At 22.5% G+C, this 17,173-nt stretch overlaps 1 protein-coding gene and 1 long non-coding RNA gene across 2 annotated transcripts in view; one reads left to right on the top strand and one right to left on the bottom strand.

Annotated features, from left to right (window-relative positions):
• LOC122507939 (homeobox protein cut-like) overlaps positions 1-7,597 on the bottom strand; it is a 115,876-nt gene extending 108,279 nt beyond the window's left edge. The window contains exon 1 of the mRNA XM_043620962.1: positions 7,571-7,597. Within this exon, the coding sequence (XP_043476897.1) occupies positions 7,571-7,594 (24 nt within the window). The 5' untranslated portion in view covers positions 7,595-7,597. The remainder of the gene's footprint in view (positions 1-7,570) is intronic.
• LOC122507952 overlaps positions 1-17,173 on the top strand; it is a 238,741-nt gene that overhangs the window by 115,361 nt on the left and 106,207 nt on the right. The window contains exon 6 of the long non-coding RNA XR_006302181.1: positions 13,296-13,379. This is a non-coding gene — a long non-coding RNA (uncharacterized LOC122507952). The remainder of the gene's footprint in view (positions 1-13,295; positions 13,380-17,173) is intronic.

Raw genomic sequence — 17,173 nt, 5'->3', positions numbered from 1 at the left:
TTTGCGAAAGTCCCCGTAGTTTTTAACGATATCAAATTGAGACAAAAAACGAAGTGTTGCGAAAAGTGTTGCGATGCAACACTTTTGATTGGTTTTTTGTCTTAATCTGATATTTAGAAAAACTTTGCTTAGATATAAATAAATTCTGAAATAGGTGCTTTTAGGGATAACATTAATATTATTTAATAGTTCCTTGGAGCCTAAGAAACTTAAATGGTCCATATAATTTTAGCTTCCTAATGTCAATGTGTATTTTTAAAGTATATTTTACTCCTCTATCTACAAAATTTTTTAAAAGATACCAAAATGAATCAAATTGATATTAAATAAGATCGAATTGAAACCAAATGTATAGGATTAAAATCATATCAAAGTGAATCAAACTGGTACAAAATTAAATCAAATTGATCCCAAATTGAATTAAGTTGATACCAAAGTAAATCAAATTTTAATTATGTAAGATCAAATTCATACCAAATGGGATCAAATCCATTTCAAATTTTAATTATGTAAGATCAAATCCATACCAAATGGGATCAAATCCATTTCAAATTTAATCAAATCCATTTCAGATTGAATCAAATTCGTACCAAATTAAATGAAATTGATACAGAATTGAATCAAATTTTAATTAAATAAGATTAACTTAATACCAAATGGGATCAAATTATATCAAATTGATCCGAAATTGACTTAAAGTGAATCAAGTTAATACCAAATTGAATCCTCAAATTTTAATTAAATAAAATCAATTTGATACCAAATGGGATCAAATCCATATAAATTTAAGTCAAATTGATAACAGATTAAATCAAATTGATCCGAAACAGAATTTAAATAAATTAAATTGATATATCAAAGTATAAATCAAATTTTAATTAAATAAGATCAAATTTATACCAAATAGGATCAAATCCATTTTGAATTTAATTAAATCCATTTCAAATTTAATCAAATTGATAGCGAATTAAATAAAATTGATCCCGACTTGAATTACATTGATACCAAATTGAGTCAAATGAAAATTAAATAAAATCAAATTGTAACCAAATAAAATGAAATCCATATCGAATTGAATTAAATTGATTAAAATTGATAACAAATTAAATCAAATTTTAATGAAGTAAGATAAAATAAATACCAAATGAGATCCAAACCATTTCAAAATAAATCAAATTGGTATCAAATTAAATCATATTGAATTAAATTAGTACCAAATTAATTAAATTGATTCCAAACTAAATTAAATTGAATAAAAATGATTAATAAAGATCAAATTCATACCAAATGGGATCAAATCCATTTCGAATTTAATCCAATCCATTTCAAATTTAATCAAATTCATTTTCGATTGAATCCAATTGATACCGAATTAAATAAAATTGATCCGGAATTGAATTAAATTAATACCAAATTGAGTCAAATTAAAATTAAATTAAATCGAATTCATAACAAATTAAATTAAATTTTAATTAAGTAAAATCAAATTCATACCAAATGGTATCAAATTCATATCAAATTGAATCAAATTGAAACTCAATAAAATCAAATTGGCCCAAATTTAATTAAATTGATAGCAAATTGAATCAAATTTTAATTAAATAAAAATAAATTATTACCAAATGGGATCAAATCCATATAAAGTTGAATCAAATTGATACCAAATTAAATCAAATTGATTTGAAATTGACATAAATTAAATCAAATTAATACCAAATTTAATCAAATTTTAATTAAATAAGATCAATTTGATACCGAGTAGGATGAAATCCATATAAATTTGAATCAAATTCGTACCAGATTAAATCAAATTGATCCCAAATTGAATAAAATTGATACCAAATCGAATGAAATTTTGATTAAATCTGATTAAATTCATTTTGAATTGAATCAAATACATTATTTCAAATTAAATCAAGTTGATGCCAAATTAAATCAAATTGATCCCAAATTGAATTAAATTGATACCACAATTTGAATTGAATCGAATTGATACCAAATTAAATGAAATCGACACTGAATAAATCAAATTGATTTCAAATTGGATCAAATTGATACTAAATTTTTCCAAATTGTTTGTATAATTGTGATCCAATTGGGTATCAATTTGATACTCAATTATCAAACTGCAATAAATTGATATCAAAAAGTGGATTAAATCATAATTTGTCCAAATTTTCGGTTTAATTTTGATCCAATTTGGTATCAATTTGATACTTTTAAGAAAACTGTGAAGGGTATAACCTTTTAGAAACTATGATGATCATCGGATAACCTAAAAAGTTTGTTATTATTAATTCTTTTTATTCGAGAAGGATGTTATCTGAAGAAAATAAGACAAAAATTTGCAGAATGTCTCGTGCGTGATATATTATAGTTTAATTGTGAGAAATATTTCCAAAATGCTCCCCTATACTTATTGAATAAGCATAAATGTGTATTAAGTATATTTATATAAGACTTTTGAGGGTCTCTTGTAAAAATATATAAATAGCGCCACTTTGATCGTCCAGCGGATCTTATTTCCAATCGCATTGGAAGTCAAACCTTGGTAGGGTGGCGGTAGGGTGTACTATATAAAGTGAGAGCATGCGCCCAAAAGGGGTAAACTCTAGCGCAGGTGCTACTCTTTATCTCCCCACTTTCCACGAGTGCGGACAGTCATTCTGTTTCAAGTTTTTTTCTATCTTGAGAAATTTCAACTCAATCTAGAAAGTCTTTCAAAAAGTTGTTTTCTTTCCCTAATACTTTCTTCTATTTCGCTCGCACTAGTTAGTTATTTTACTTTTATCAGTAGTTAATGGTATATATCTGAAATTTATATTTTATTACTGTTATTTTTATTGTTATTACTATTATATTATTTATAATTATTTATAATTATATTATTATATTATAATTATAATTATTATTATTATTATTATTATTATTATTATTATTATTATTATTATTATTATTATTATTATTATTATTACCTATTTAATAATAATAATCCTGATTTCTAATTTTCTTTTTGAAAATAATACAATTATTATAATAATTATAATAATACACTCGAACGCCGATTTAGCGGACTGCCTGGAGGAGTCGTCCGTTAAATCGAACAATTTCTTAACAATACCTTTAACGGGAGAGGACAAAGAAAATCGTAAATCACATTCAAAAAGTCCGCTAAAGCGGTGTCCACTAAACCGGCGTTCGAGTGTAATAATAATAATAATAATAATAATAATTATTATTATTATTATTATTATTACTATCATTATTATTATTATCGTTATATATTATATATTATATTATATACACCCAGAGAGATGATTTATTTATATTAAAATTAATATAAAAATAACCAAAGTATTTAAAACCTATTTGATATTTTATTTGCCAAACTTGCTGTTAGTTTATGTATATAGCGATAGGTTTTTGATTCGAATAAACGGAAGGAGTTCCCTTTTTGATTCAGTTTGGAAAGATCTTTCGAATAAGTACTTCCGGCTTAAGACGCGCGCAAGGAGCTCGTCGGCTAAGAACAGAAGCTGGTCTTTTTTTTTATTTTTTTTTTTATTTTAAATCAAGATTGAAAATCTTATGTATCATTTGCAAGCGAAGCATCTGGCTTCCATGCAGTAAAAATGAGTTTGTTGTAATATTCTTTCGCAAAACCTGCTTCCCAGAAATATTACCATATACATTTTTGCAGTATTCAATTGCCGGAATCGTTAATGTGTAATACTGAATTCAGTATGCTGCCGTGTTTAAACAAAAAATGTTTCAAAATGCTCAATCAATTATATTTGTATTACATAAATTCGTGAATTATTTCTTGAAATTCTTATCACGGTAAAAAGAAAGTCTTGATATTTTAAGATGAGTAAATTCCGTAGAGAGCTGATCTTGATGTTGAATCTGTTTCTGATTTTAGAGGTTGTCTTAAAAATATTGTTTAAATTAAGACTTACTTTAAGACAGAAGGTAAGTTTTAAATTGAGATGTATGATAAATATATTTTAATAAATAGAAATAAATAATAATAAATAATAATAAATAATAATAAATAATAACAATAAATAAATAAATAATAATAAAACATGAAGAAATAGATCACTCCGAGTCTTCGACTCGAAGCAATCGATATCTTCATGTTTTATAATAATTAAAATTGATCCGACTGATAAAATCATTATTTTATATATTCTAAAAATATTGTTACTTATACTTTCATCACTTCAATTCAATTATTATTTTCCAGAATTTTTAACTAAAAATTCTTCTTTAAATTAATTATTTCTAATAATTTTTGAAAAATTTTCAAATCCTTTTGTTTACAATTCAATTTTACAAAATTTCATCGATTATTTAGAAATCAAATATATATTATATTCTTCAATAAAATATATATTAGAAAATAAAAACTTCAAATAACTTAAAAAAAATTCAATTAAAGTTTTGAAAAAAAAATTAAATCTACACAATTTTCCGTTAAAAGTATGAAGAATTCAAACATTCAAAAATAAAAAATAAAAGTGTTTACTAATTGGAATTAATGACTGACTTTTTGCTTTTGAATTAGTAAATTTTACTATGAAATTAGTAAAAATGATTATTTACTAGTAAAATTTGCTAATTCAATAGCAAAAATTCAGTTACTAATTCAAATTAGAAAACATTTTTACTAATTTTAACTGAAATTCATATTAAAATCAATTTTTATTAGAAACTTCCATACGAGAATTCAATTATTTAAATACAAAAATAAATAATTTATTGAAGAATTGGATGTTTCTTGAAATTGAACTCTCAAAGAATTTTAACAACAAATTTGTAAATAATTGAATTTTTTTGACGAATTTTAATAACATTTTTAAGAATAATTTCATTTTTCGATAAATTAGATTAAAATTGTATAAAAAATAATTGAAATTTTGCCAAGAATTTTATTAAAATTTTTGGAAAAATAATTGAATTTTGGAGAAAAATTTTATTATTTATAAAGATAATTGAAATGTTGACGAGAATTTTTTTTAAATTTTTGGAAAAATAATTGAATTTTGGAGAAAAATAATTATTATTTATAAAGATAATTGAAATGTTGACGAGAATTTTTTTTAAATTTTTGACCATAGTGGAATTTCTGCGAAGAATTTTATTACTTTGGAAAATAATTGAATTCTTGAGACAAATTTTATTAAAATTAAATAAGGTTTTTAAATAATTGAATTCTCTTGACAAATTTTAATAAATTTTTTAAGAATACTTTTATTTTTCGAGAAATTTAATGAAAATTCTGTTACAAATAAATTGAAATTCTGCCAAGAATTTTATTAAAATTTTTGAAAATAATTGAATTTCGGAGAAAAATTTTATTATTCATAAAAATAATTGAAATTTTGACGAGATATTTTTGTAAATTTCTGAACATAATTGAATTTCTGCGGAGAATTTTATTACTTTTGAAAATAATTGAATTCTTGAGACGAATATTTTATTAAAATTTCTTTTTAAATAATTGAATTCTTTTCTGGAATTTTATTGAAATAGTAAACATTGAAAATAATTGAATTTTGACAAATTATTGAAATTATTTAAATTTCTTAAGAATTTTATTAAAATTATTTTGAAAAAAATGGAATTATTAAAAAAAGAATTTCATCAAAATTTTTGAAAAGAATTTAATTCTTTGAAGAAATTTAATTAAAAAAGAATTGAAAACATAGGCAAAGGTTTTAAAAATAATTGAATTTCTTTGATAACTTTTAATAAAAATTTTAAGAATAATTACATTTGTCGAGGTATTCCATTAGAATTGTATTGAAAATAATTGAAAGTCTGCGATGATTTTTATTTATTTATAAAAATAATTAAATCCGTGTAAAAAAATGTTTATTTATTTATTTATTTATTTATTTAAAGTTTGGACTGACAAAAAAGTCCTTAACAAAAGTGTTCTTATAAAAATGTTATTATTTATGAAAGTAATTTGTAAATAATTGAATTCCTGAGAAATTTTTATTATTTATGAAAATAATGAAATGTTTGCGTAAAATTTTATTCAAATTATTGAAAATAATTGAATTGTGGAGAACAATTTAATTATTTATAAAGATAATTGAAATTTTGAGCAGAATTTAAAAAAGTTTTCAAACATAATTGAATTTCTCCGAAGAATTTTATTACTTTTGAAAATAATTGAATTGTTTTTTAGAATCTTATGTAAATTTATAAAAATAATTTAATTCTTGTGAAGAATTTTTTTTAAAAATAATATTCAATAGAATTTTGCTATTTATGGAAATAATTGAATATATTGCGAAGAAATTTATAAAAAATTTAAATAATAGAATTGGTATGAAATTTTTATTATTTAATTAATTCATTCAAAATTAAAATTTTACAAAATTACAAATTACAACCTTTAAAATTCAATTAATTTTGAAATTTAAAAAAAAACTAGATTTCAAGAATAAGCACAATTACTTTAGAAAACAATAATTTTTCCTGGATTTCGATCAAAATTTCCTGACTTTTCCAGATTTTTTCAAGGTTTATAAAATTCCCTGACATTTCCAGATTTTCCAGTAGATTTCCAGGTTGCGTGGCAACCCTGAATTAGTACTGGATAATAGAATAATAACGCTAATACTAATGACTAATGAAATAATTATTTACAATTAAAAAAAATCACTTGAGTCGCATTTTTATGAATTTGCGCAGATAATAGCGCGAGAACAATTGTTTTGAATAAAATTTCTATAAATAATCGGAAAATAAATAATATATATATACATATTATCCATATCAGAATGTTTGATATGATGCGGCAAATATTTTTCTTCTCTTTTTTGAATCAACTAAAAGGAATTTGTTCTGTCATGAAAGTGTCTTGAACTATCTTTTTTCTCTGTCTCTCCTCGTGGAACATATAAAACAAAAGTTTTGTTTGCGATGTTTTCATTTTCGCTTTATAAGATCATTAAATGAATACATGCGGTTACAATGTGACTCGATTATAAAACGACTGGCAATGTAGGACAGGATAACCATGAGATCGTATTTCGCATTACGTGTGACACTTAACACCAGTCTATACTCATAGGGAGGGAATAGACGATTACAAGCGATAGCACTTTGTATTCCTGGAATTTCAAAGGTATAATGATGCTTTCACGTTTTTAACTCTCATTTCCAATTCTCGAATGGCATCCAGTAGTAATATTTGTAAACTATATATGTTATATATTTTATATTGAGGTAAAATTTTTTCATTGAAACCCGAATCCGATTATTTGCTTTTGTTTGCTTATTATATCATACACTATAAAAAATATCTTACTTTCATTTTTTTACTATGTTTGCTATGGAACCATTTTAAACTGAATTTTAGATTTTAGGTTCTAAAAATGACATTAGTTTAAAAATAAATAAAATATTTTTGAGAAAAGTTAAAAATAACTTTTGGGTTAAGAGTACTATTTTTGGAGATCTAAATGGGTTTTAGCTTCTTTTTCTATATTGTGATTTGATAATAATTGCTCTATTCATAAATTTTGGCTTATCTTAATGTGTGACTTACCGTTATTGGTATTATTTCTTCCATCGTCATCATCATCATCTTCATCACATCAGATGAACTAAGTGGAAAATATTTAAATCACTTTTAGCACAAAAGATAATATTTCGGGGGGTTGCAATAAGGAGGAAAATAAATTGCAAAACGGTGATCTAATCTGCTGGTAAAAATGCAATACATATTAAAATAAACATAGGTTTCTTTTTTAGGAATTGTTATTTGAAATTTCTCATCGACAATAATGGTTTCTTTTGATGATATCCGGTTTAATTTATGCAAGGCGACGCGATCGAACAAACAGAAGGCGATTGTCATTATGATTTATACACGGCTGCATTGCAAGTATAACATGTATGTATATACATATATATAACACAGTAACCTGATGAGCGCTCTCTTGAAACTGTCGAGAGTTAAACGTGCAGTTTGATTGGTTGACCTGCTTTGGTTCTCTAATTCTCGTATATAATTTGCACTTTTTAACACGTGTGAGAATTTTTTTTTTGCTTCTCTTCCTCCAACTGTTATTTGTCCTTTGTTTCTCATAACATTTTGTCCTCTATTAAATGTTTGTCCTCTTATTTTTGAAATAAAAGGATAAATCGAAGAGTTTTTGAAGGGTCAAATTTTATCAATTGGCCAGGGTGTCTGCTAACCGGGAAAATCGGGAAATAGCCGGGAATTTAAATTGACTGAGAAAAAACCGGAAATAAGTCAGGAATTTTATGCCAAACCGGAAATTTTTTCACAAAATTAAAAAAGCTTTATTTTAATTTTTTTTTTAAATCCACAGTTTTTCTAAAGATATCAAATTGAGACAAAAGACGTATCAAAACTTTGCTTCGCAACTATTTTGATACGTTTTTTGTCTCAATTTGATATCCTTAGAAAAATAATGTCGCTTTTTATTTCAATTTTTATAGATATTTATACTGCTCTCTGAACTTGAATTAGTTAAAAATAATTAATTTGATAGTAAAAAATCAGTCACTGATTCAAATACAGTTAGTTAATAAATTCAAAAAAAAAATTATCGAATTAATAGAAATTTTGTGAAATTCAACTGAAAATAATTAAATTTGTTAAAGAATTTCATTAAAAACTTTTTTAATAAATCGAATTTTCAAAGTATTTTAATTTAATAATTGATAAATAATTGAATTTTATAAAGAGTCACATTCTATTGTATTTTTGTTTCTTAGTGCGAAAATTAATAATTACAATTTTTATTAATTAATTTAAAAAAGATATACACTTAAAATTTTTTAATAAAATTGAATTTTCGCAAAGTTTTTATGAAAATTCTGAAAAATAAGATTTTTGAAATTTTTCAATTCTATTATTTCAAGATAATTGAATTTTTATAAACAAATAATTGAAAATTTTTGAAATAATTAAAATATCTTTTCATTCTATTAAAAATAATTAAATTCTTTTAAAGAATTTTATTTAAATTTTTCGAAAATAATCAAGGAAAGTTAGTCACTGGAATTAGAATTTTATTTTTAAAAATTTCTTCGCAATATATTCAATTATTTTCATAAATAGTAAAACTCATTGCAGAATTCCAATTATTTTTAATACAATTTTAATCAAATTCCTCGAAAAATGGAATTATTATTAAAAGTTTTATTAAAATTCGTCGAAAGAATTCAACTATTTCTAGAAATTGTAAAAAAATTCTTCTCGAGAATTCAATTATTTCTATAAATAGCAAAATTCTTTAGATTTACTAAATTCTTTTGAATATTATTTTTTAAAAATACTCTTCACGAGAATTCAATTATTTTTATAAATTTCCATAAAATTCTAAAAAACAATTCAATTATTTTCAAAAGTAATAAAATTCTTCGCAAAAATTCAATTATTTTTAAAAAATTTTTAAATTCTCCTCAAAATTTCAATTATTTTTATAAATAATTAAATTGATCTCCAGAATTCAATTATTTTCAAAAAATTTTAATAAAATTCTACGCAAACATTTCATTATATTCATAAATAATAAAAATTTCTCAGAAATTCAATTATTTACAAATTATTTTCATAAAAATAATAAAATTATTCATCCAAGACTTTCAATTATTTTCAATTCAATTTTAATAGAATTCGTCGAAAAATGTAATTATTCTTAAAAATTTTATTACAATTTATAAAAGAAATTCAATTATTTTAAAAACCTTTGCCTATATTTTCAATACATTTTTAATTAAATTTCTTCAAATAATTATATTTTTTTGAAAAATTTTGATGAAATTCTTCGTAACAATGCAATTTTTTTCAAAATAATTTTAATAAAATTCTTTGTAGAAATTTAAATAATTTCAAAAATTTGTCAATAGTCAATTATTTTCAATGTCTACTATTTCAATAAAATTCCACAAAAGAATTTAAATATTTAAAATGAAATTTTAATAAAATTCGTCACAAGTATTCAATTATTTTCAAAAGTAATAAAATTCTCCGCAGAAATTTAATTATGGTCGAAAATTTACAAAAATTCTCGTCATAATTTAAATTATCTTTATAAATAATAAAATTTTTCTCCGAAATTAAATTATTTTCAAAAATTTTAATAAAATTCTTTTCAAAATTTCAATTATTTTCAAAAATTTTCCTCAATTTAATGATTTTTAATATCTACTATTTTAAAAAAATTTTCCAACCGACTTCAATTTTTTAAAAAAAAATTCCTTCTTAGGGATTCAATTATTTTCAAAAATAATAAAACTTATCGCAGCATTTCAATTATTTGTAATACAATTTTCATTAAATTTCTCGAAAAATGAAATTATTCTTAAAAATTTTATTAAAATTTGTCAAGAGAATTCAATTATTTAAAAATTTGTTTGTTTAAATTCTTTATGAAAATTTAATTTTACTTTTGAAATTAATTTTTATTTTGAAATTTAATATTCAATTTTTTAATAAAGTATTTATTTTTGTATTTAAATATTTGAATTCTCGTAGAATTTTCTAATAAATAGTGATTTAAAAATGAATTTCAATTAAAATTTTAGATAATAATTGAATATCAAAAGCATTATAACGTATATTTTTAGAAATAATTGAATTTTCAAAAGAGTTTCAAATTAAAATCTTTGAAAATTTGAACTTTTCATACTTTTAATTAAGAATTTTGCAGAATTAATTTTTTTCAAAAAATTTAATGGAATTTTTTTTAATTATTTAAAGTTTTTAATGTTTAATATATTTAATTGCAAAATGTCAGAATAATCGAAATTTCGTAAAATTAAATTCTAAAAAAAGGATTTGAAAATACTCAAAGAACTTTTTCAAAAATTATTTTTAAAAAATTGACTTAAAGAAGAATTTTAGTTCAAAATTCTAGAAATGAATAATCGAAATAATGTTGAAATAATTTTTGAAGAAGTTACAGTAACAAAATATTAAGATTTAATTATTATATGTTATTGAATAAAGACTTTTGAAAACCTTAATATTTCTATGAAAAAGTAATAGTGATTAAATATTTATTTAAAAATAAAGTTTTTTAGAGTCAAGGAAAATGTCAAAGTTTTGTATGGAAATTAGGAAGTTAATTGTACCAATGAATAATCGTTTCTAATAATTTAATAGTATTATTTACTAATTCAAAAGCAAAAAGTCAGTCACTAATTCAAATTAGTAAACATTTTTACTAATTCAAATTTAGTGAGTAAATAATTCAATTATCATAACTAAACTTTCGTGTTAAAAAAATATATGCAACAGTGCATAAATATTGCGACAAGAATCAAACCAGAATCTAATATTTAATTCATCTTTTTATAACTGTCTTATATATATACATGAAAAGAAACATGTTACGTGAAAATATAATTAAAAGCAATGATCAAATTTTATATAACGAACGGAAGTAATATAAACGAAGTTAATAAATTATCAGGAGGAACGTGAGAAAATTTTCAGAAACACAACCCTAATCCCAAAAGCGAGTCGTTGAAACCCTAACGTGGTTGGGATTTTTGCTAATTAGCATATCGAAATTACAAAATAATCGAGCATAGATCGAAGAAGTCTATATATGCAACAGTATAAACTCTCTTTTTTTTCTCTTTCTCTCTTCTATTCTCGCAACAATAAGACTGTATGCTTTCGTAGTCATTTTTCCTATTGTTTGAAACCAGTTCACATACACATTTTTATGGGCGTATCAAATCTAGACTATGCTCCTCTCAGCATCCCTTATTCCCTACGCGAATTATAATTATCGTTCCCCATACATATAAACTCTCATTGATTCTTATTTTTATACTACCTGGATTGTAATTCTTATATGAAACAAAACAAAAACCGTTTCATTTTTAAACTCTCCATTTAAATTTTAACAGATATCACACTAAATTGTCCTTCATTTTTAAAATTTAAATCGTTTTTTTTAACAAATTCATATTCGGTTATCTGTACAACTGTTATATGTATTATAAATTTATAACTATATGTATAAATGCAAAACCAAGTTCTTAATTGTATGTATCAAAAATAGTGTATATACTTATAATTGAATCTAGAGAAATTTGAATTTGTGAAAGTTATTAAAATCTTTATGGTATTTTAATTAAATTATTTCATTCAGGTGAGTAAGTTGAGAAGGGGGGTGAAAAGGGAGGCAAGGGGAGGGGATTTTGCGCGCAAAGTTCCATTTTAGCATCGCGCACGAGAGTGGAAGAGCTGTGAATTGCGTGAAGACGGTTGCAGCATGCTGATTGTTTTACAATGTTACTGAATAATTGCTGGAAAATGGTTTTCGCGGCGACCAAGCGAACGCCGCCACTGATACACTGTATACACGTGGGCCACAACGATGGCCGACGAGATAGGTGCTAAATTCCTCTTTGCTCCGAATTAATCTCGGTTGGAATGTGACTCCCACTATATAGTATGGCTTATGTATATATGTACACTATATATATACTAAACTCAACTTCATGAACTTGCCGGTGCACCGGACTTTCTCTCTTCCCACAAATTGATTCTATAAATCGTCTCAAAATCAATTATAAACTTTTTAATGACTCCTCTCTCTCTCTCTCTCTTTTCTCTCTTTTCTCTTCTCGATATTTCTTTTATTCTCGCAGCAAATGTTTCTTTTTTCTGTAAATTCGAACTTTTCGTTTTTGTAATGCAATAACAAAGTATTTGTAACGTAATAAACAAAGTCTGATACCGTTTATATCTTTAAACTAAAAATTATTAAAATATTAGCCTTATTTTTGAGTTTAACACTAACCGTGTAGAAATTGCAGTAGGATTATCATAGGGGCCTCGTAATATTTGAAAATTTTATTAAAATTTAAAAATATTATTAAAATTTAAAAATTTTATTAAAATTTAAAATTCGTCAAAAGGATACAATTATCTAAAAATTTATAGATAAAATTCTTTATCAGAATTCAATTTTAAGGAACATTCAATTATTCAATAACTTATTTATTTTTTGAATTTAAATAATTGAATTTTCGTGTAATTTTCCAATAAAAATTGATTTAGAAAATGTTTCATATATTAAAATCGTCTAAAATTTGAATTTTTCATACTTTTAACTAACAATTCTGAAGAATAAATTTTTTTTTGAAAAAAGTGTAAATGAATTCTAATTATATTTGTAACGAATTATAATTAAATTTATAACTAATTATAAACTTATTTGTAACTAATCATAATTTTACAACTAATTGAAATTTTTTTTCTATTTTCCATTTTATAGTTGTGGCATTTTTTTCGATGAATACCCTACTTGGACTATACACTCTGCCTGCAAATGAAACGATGGGACTGACTTTAGCAGTCGGTGAGTCATTTTTTTATATTATCTATATTTATATTATTATATTTAAATATTTCAATTATTATTATATTTAAATAGAAGGAATTGATGAAATATATTTTAAAATATCAATAGAAGGATATTTTTAAAAACTTTCTTATATATTCAAAAAATAGTTAACAAATTTGCATTGAAATGAAATTTAAGAAACTTTTACTAAATTAACATTAGTAGAAACTTATGAAGATTCTACAGCAATTTTTACTATTCTCCGAGTAAATTTTTTAAATACATTATTTTAAATTTCGTCGAAAGAATTTAATTATTTAAAAATTTGTTGATAAAATTATTTATGAGAATTCAATTTTAAGAAATCTTTAATTATCCAATTGTATGTTTCTATTTAAATAATTGAATTCTCTTAGAATTTTCTAATAAAAATTGATTTATTAATTAATTTCAGTTAACGTTTTAGATAATAATTGAATTTTGAAAAAGTTACTATTAATTGCAATAATCGAATAACTATTCTCAAAAATTATAATCAAATTTTTTAAAACGATTCAATTATTTTCAAAAAATATTCGAAATCCAGCATTTTCATAAAATTTCACAAAAGAATTCAATTATTTAAAAAAAAAATTGATAAAATTCATCCTAAATTCAATTATTTTTATAAATAATAAAATTTCCACAGAAATACAATTAAATTAGAATAGCATTTTCAAAAAAAATTTTGAAAAAATCAATTATTTAACAAAATTTTTATACAATTTTCCACAATAATTCAATTACTTTCACTAATAATAACAATATTCATGGAAATTTAATTATTTAAATAATTTTTTGATTAGATTCAATTCAATTATTTTCAATAATAAGAACATTTTTCACAGAAATTCAATTTATTCTTTTTAAACATTTTAATAAAATTTTTCGCAATAATTCAATTATTTTCATAAATAATAAAATTCTTCTCAGGAATTCAAATATTTTTGAGAATTTTAATAAAATTATTTGCAACCCATCAATTGTTTTCATAAATAATTCTTCAAAAAATTCAATTATGTCGATAAATAATAAAATTATTCCCGAAAATTCAATTATTTTTAGGCATTTTAATAAAATTCTTTGCCAAATTCAATTATTTTTAAAAGTAATAAATTTTTTTCTGGAAATTCAATTATTTTCAAATATTTTAATAAAATTCTTCCCAAGAATTCAATTATTTTCATAATTAATAAAACTTATCGCAGATTTTCAATTATTTTCAATACAATTTTAATAGAATTCGTCGAAAAGTTTAATTATTCTTAAAAATTTTATTAAAATTTATCAAAGAAATTCAATTATTTTAAAAAACCTTTGCCCATGTTACCAAAAAATTTTTAATTACATTTCTTCAAAGAATTAAATTATTTTCAAAAATTTTGATGAAATTCTTTGTAAAAATTCAATATTTTTTCAAAATAATTTAAATAAAATTCTTCGTAGAAATTTAAATAATTTCAATTAAATTTGTCAAAATTCAATTATTTTCAATGTCTTCTATTTCAATAAAATTTCATAAAAGAATTCAATTATTTAAAAAGAAATTTTAATAAAATTCGTCTCAAGAATTCAATTATTTTCAAAAGAAAGATAATTTTTTTATTTAAAAAACTGTTTTTCTTAAATTCTTTGGAAAAATTCAATTTTTTACAAAAATATTAGAATTTTTCACAGGAATTCAATAATTATTTTTAAATATTTTAATAAAATTCTTCCCAAGAATTCAATTATTTTTATAATTAATAAAACTCATCGCAGATTTTCAATTATTTTCAATACAATTTTAATGGAATTCCTTGAAAAATTTAATTATTCTTAAAAATTTTATTAAAATTTATCAAACAAATTCAATTATTTTAAAAACCTTTGCCCATGTTACCAAAAAATTTTTAATAACATTTCTTCAAAGAATTAAATTATTTTCAAAAATTTTGATGAAATTCTTTGTAAAAATTCAATATTTTTTCAAAATAATTTAAATAAAATTCTTTGTAGAAATTTAATTTAAAAATTTTTTTTTTTATTTTTAAATTTTTTATTTAATTTAATTTTTATAATTTAATTTTTTTTTATTTAATTTAATTTTTAATTTATTTAATTTTATTTTTTAATTTTTTTTTTATTTAAATTTAAATTTCAATTAAATTTGTCAAAATTCAATTATTTTCAATGTCTTCTATTTCAATGAAATTTCATAAAAGAATTCAATTATTTAAAAAGAAATTTTAATAAAATTCGTCTCAAGAATTCAATTATTTTCAAAAGAAATATAATTTTTTTATTATTTAAAAAACTGTTTTTCTTAAATTCTTTGGAAAAATTCAATTTTTTACAAAAATATTAGAATTTTTCACAGGAATTCAATTATTTTCAAATATTTTAATAAAATTCTTCCCAAGAATTCAATTATTTACATAAATAATTCTTCGAAAGAATTTAATTATTAAAGATGAATAAAAAAATTATTTCCGAAAATTCAATTATTTTGAGAAATTTTAATAAAATTCTTTGCAAAATTCAATTTTTTTCATAAATAACAATATTCATCACAAGAATTCAATGTTTTATTAAATATTAATATTAAATTGACATCAAAACGTTTCTTTCACAGTTTTCTTAAAAGTATCAAATTAATATCAAAGTGTATCAAATCGATACCAAAAAGTTAGATTAATTTTTAATTTAATCCACATTTTTGATATCAATGTATTGTAATTTGATACTTTTTTTTTTACTTTGATACTTTTTTAATTTGATACTTTTTAGTCAAAAAGTGATTGTAAATATAGTAGCTTACAATTTACTGGGTTGTAAAAAAAATAAATAAACCTTGAGGCCTAATGATTCGAATGAGGGGCAAAAGGGGTATATTTTTATCGAAAGAAGAAATAGGAGTATGGCGCAGCATTCATTAAAAAAAAAAAAGAAAAAAAAATAGTCGCGTGGTATATCCTGGGAACACTCAAAGCTATCTGTCAATCCGTCTTTAGATTCAAAAGGAGATTCGGATTAATGGTTTGCATCCATGATCGGAAGGATCGTCCCATGCATCCGGACGCGAGGAACCCACGGTACAATGGTCCCAATACAATGAGAGGAAATATCCAAGATATGCAAAATAGCGTTCCGATCATCTTCGAAAGGGCGGAGGGTGGAAAAGTGGTAAAGAGGGGGGGCAAAGGGGGGGAGGGATCTAAAGCGCGAAGAGGGTACAGAAGAAGGGTTCGGAGACGAACACATGTTTAGACATTTGCATAGCTCCCAGTAATTTACATACGAAGAAATTTGCATCGTCCATGCATTTGCGCAGGCGACCCAGGTTTATAAACTTCTTTCTCTGTCACTGTCCATATCTATTGAATGTACAGACGATCCGAAGGGCGAGAGCGTCATTCTTCAAAGAAGGAATAATAATATATTAAGGGGTAAAATGCTACTAATGCCTTTATATGTCCCAATGGGTTGGATATAATTTTCCCCTCTCTGGAAAGTTTTGTAATGTGTTTTTTCCAAGGTTTTCAAAAGGTGTCACCTGAAGTGGTTGCTGATCTTTCTGATTCGAGTGGTTCAATCACTGCTATTCATATTTTTTTTTGTTCTCATTGTATATGTACTCTCAAACATATTTAATAGTTTATTTTTTTTGTCGTCTATACACTATCACTAAGGGGAAAAAGTTTACTTTGTCTAAACAAACAAATTTTATCTTAACAAAATTTTTTTATTTTTTAACAAAAATTTTGTTCGAATTTAAAACTAACTCTCTA

Source organism: Leptopilina heterotoma, unplaced genomic scaffold, assembly GCF_015476425.1.
Source record: "Leptopilina heterotoma isolate Lh14 unplaced genomic scaffold, ASM1547642v1 Lhet_52, whole genome shotgun sequence".
Taxonomy (NCBI): domain Eukaryota; kingdom Metazoa; phylum Arthropoda; class Insecta; order Hymenoptera; family Figitidae; genus Leptopilina; species Leptopilina heterotoma.
This window is presented reverse-complemented; position numbering and strand designations above follow the sequence as displayed.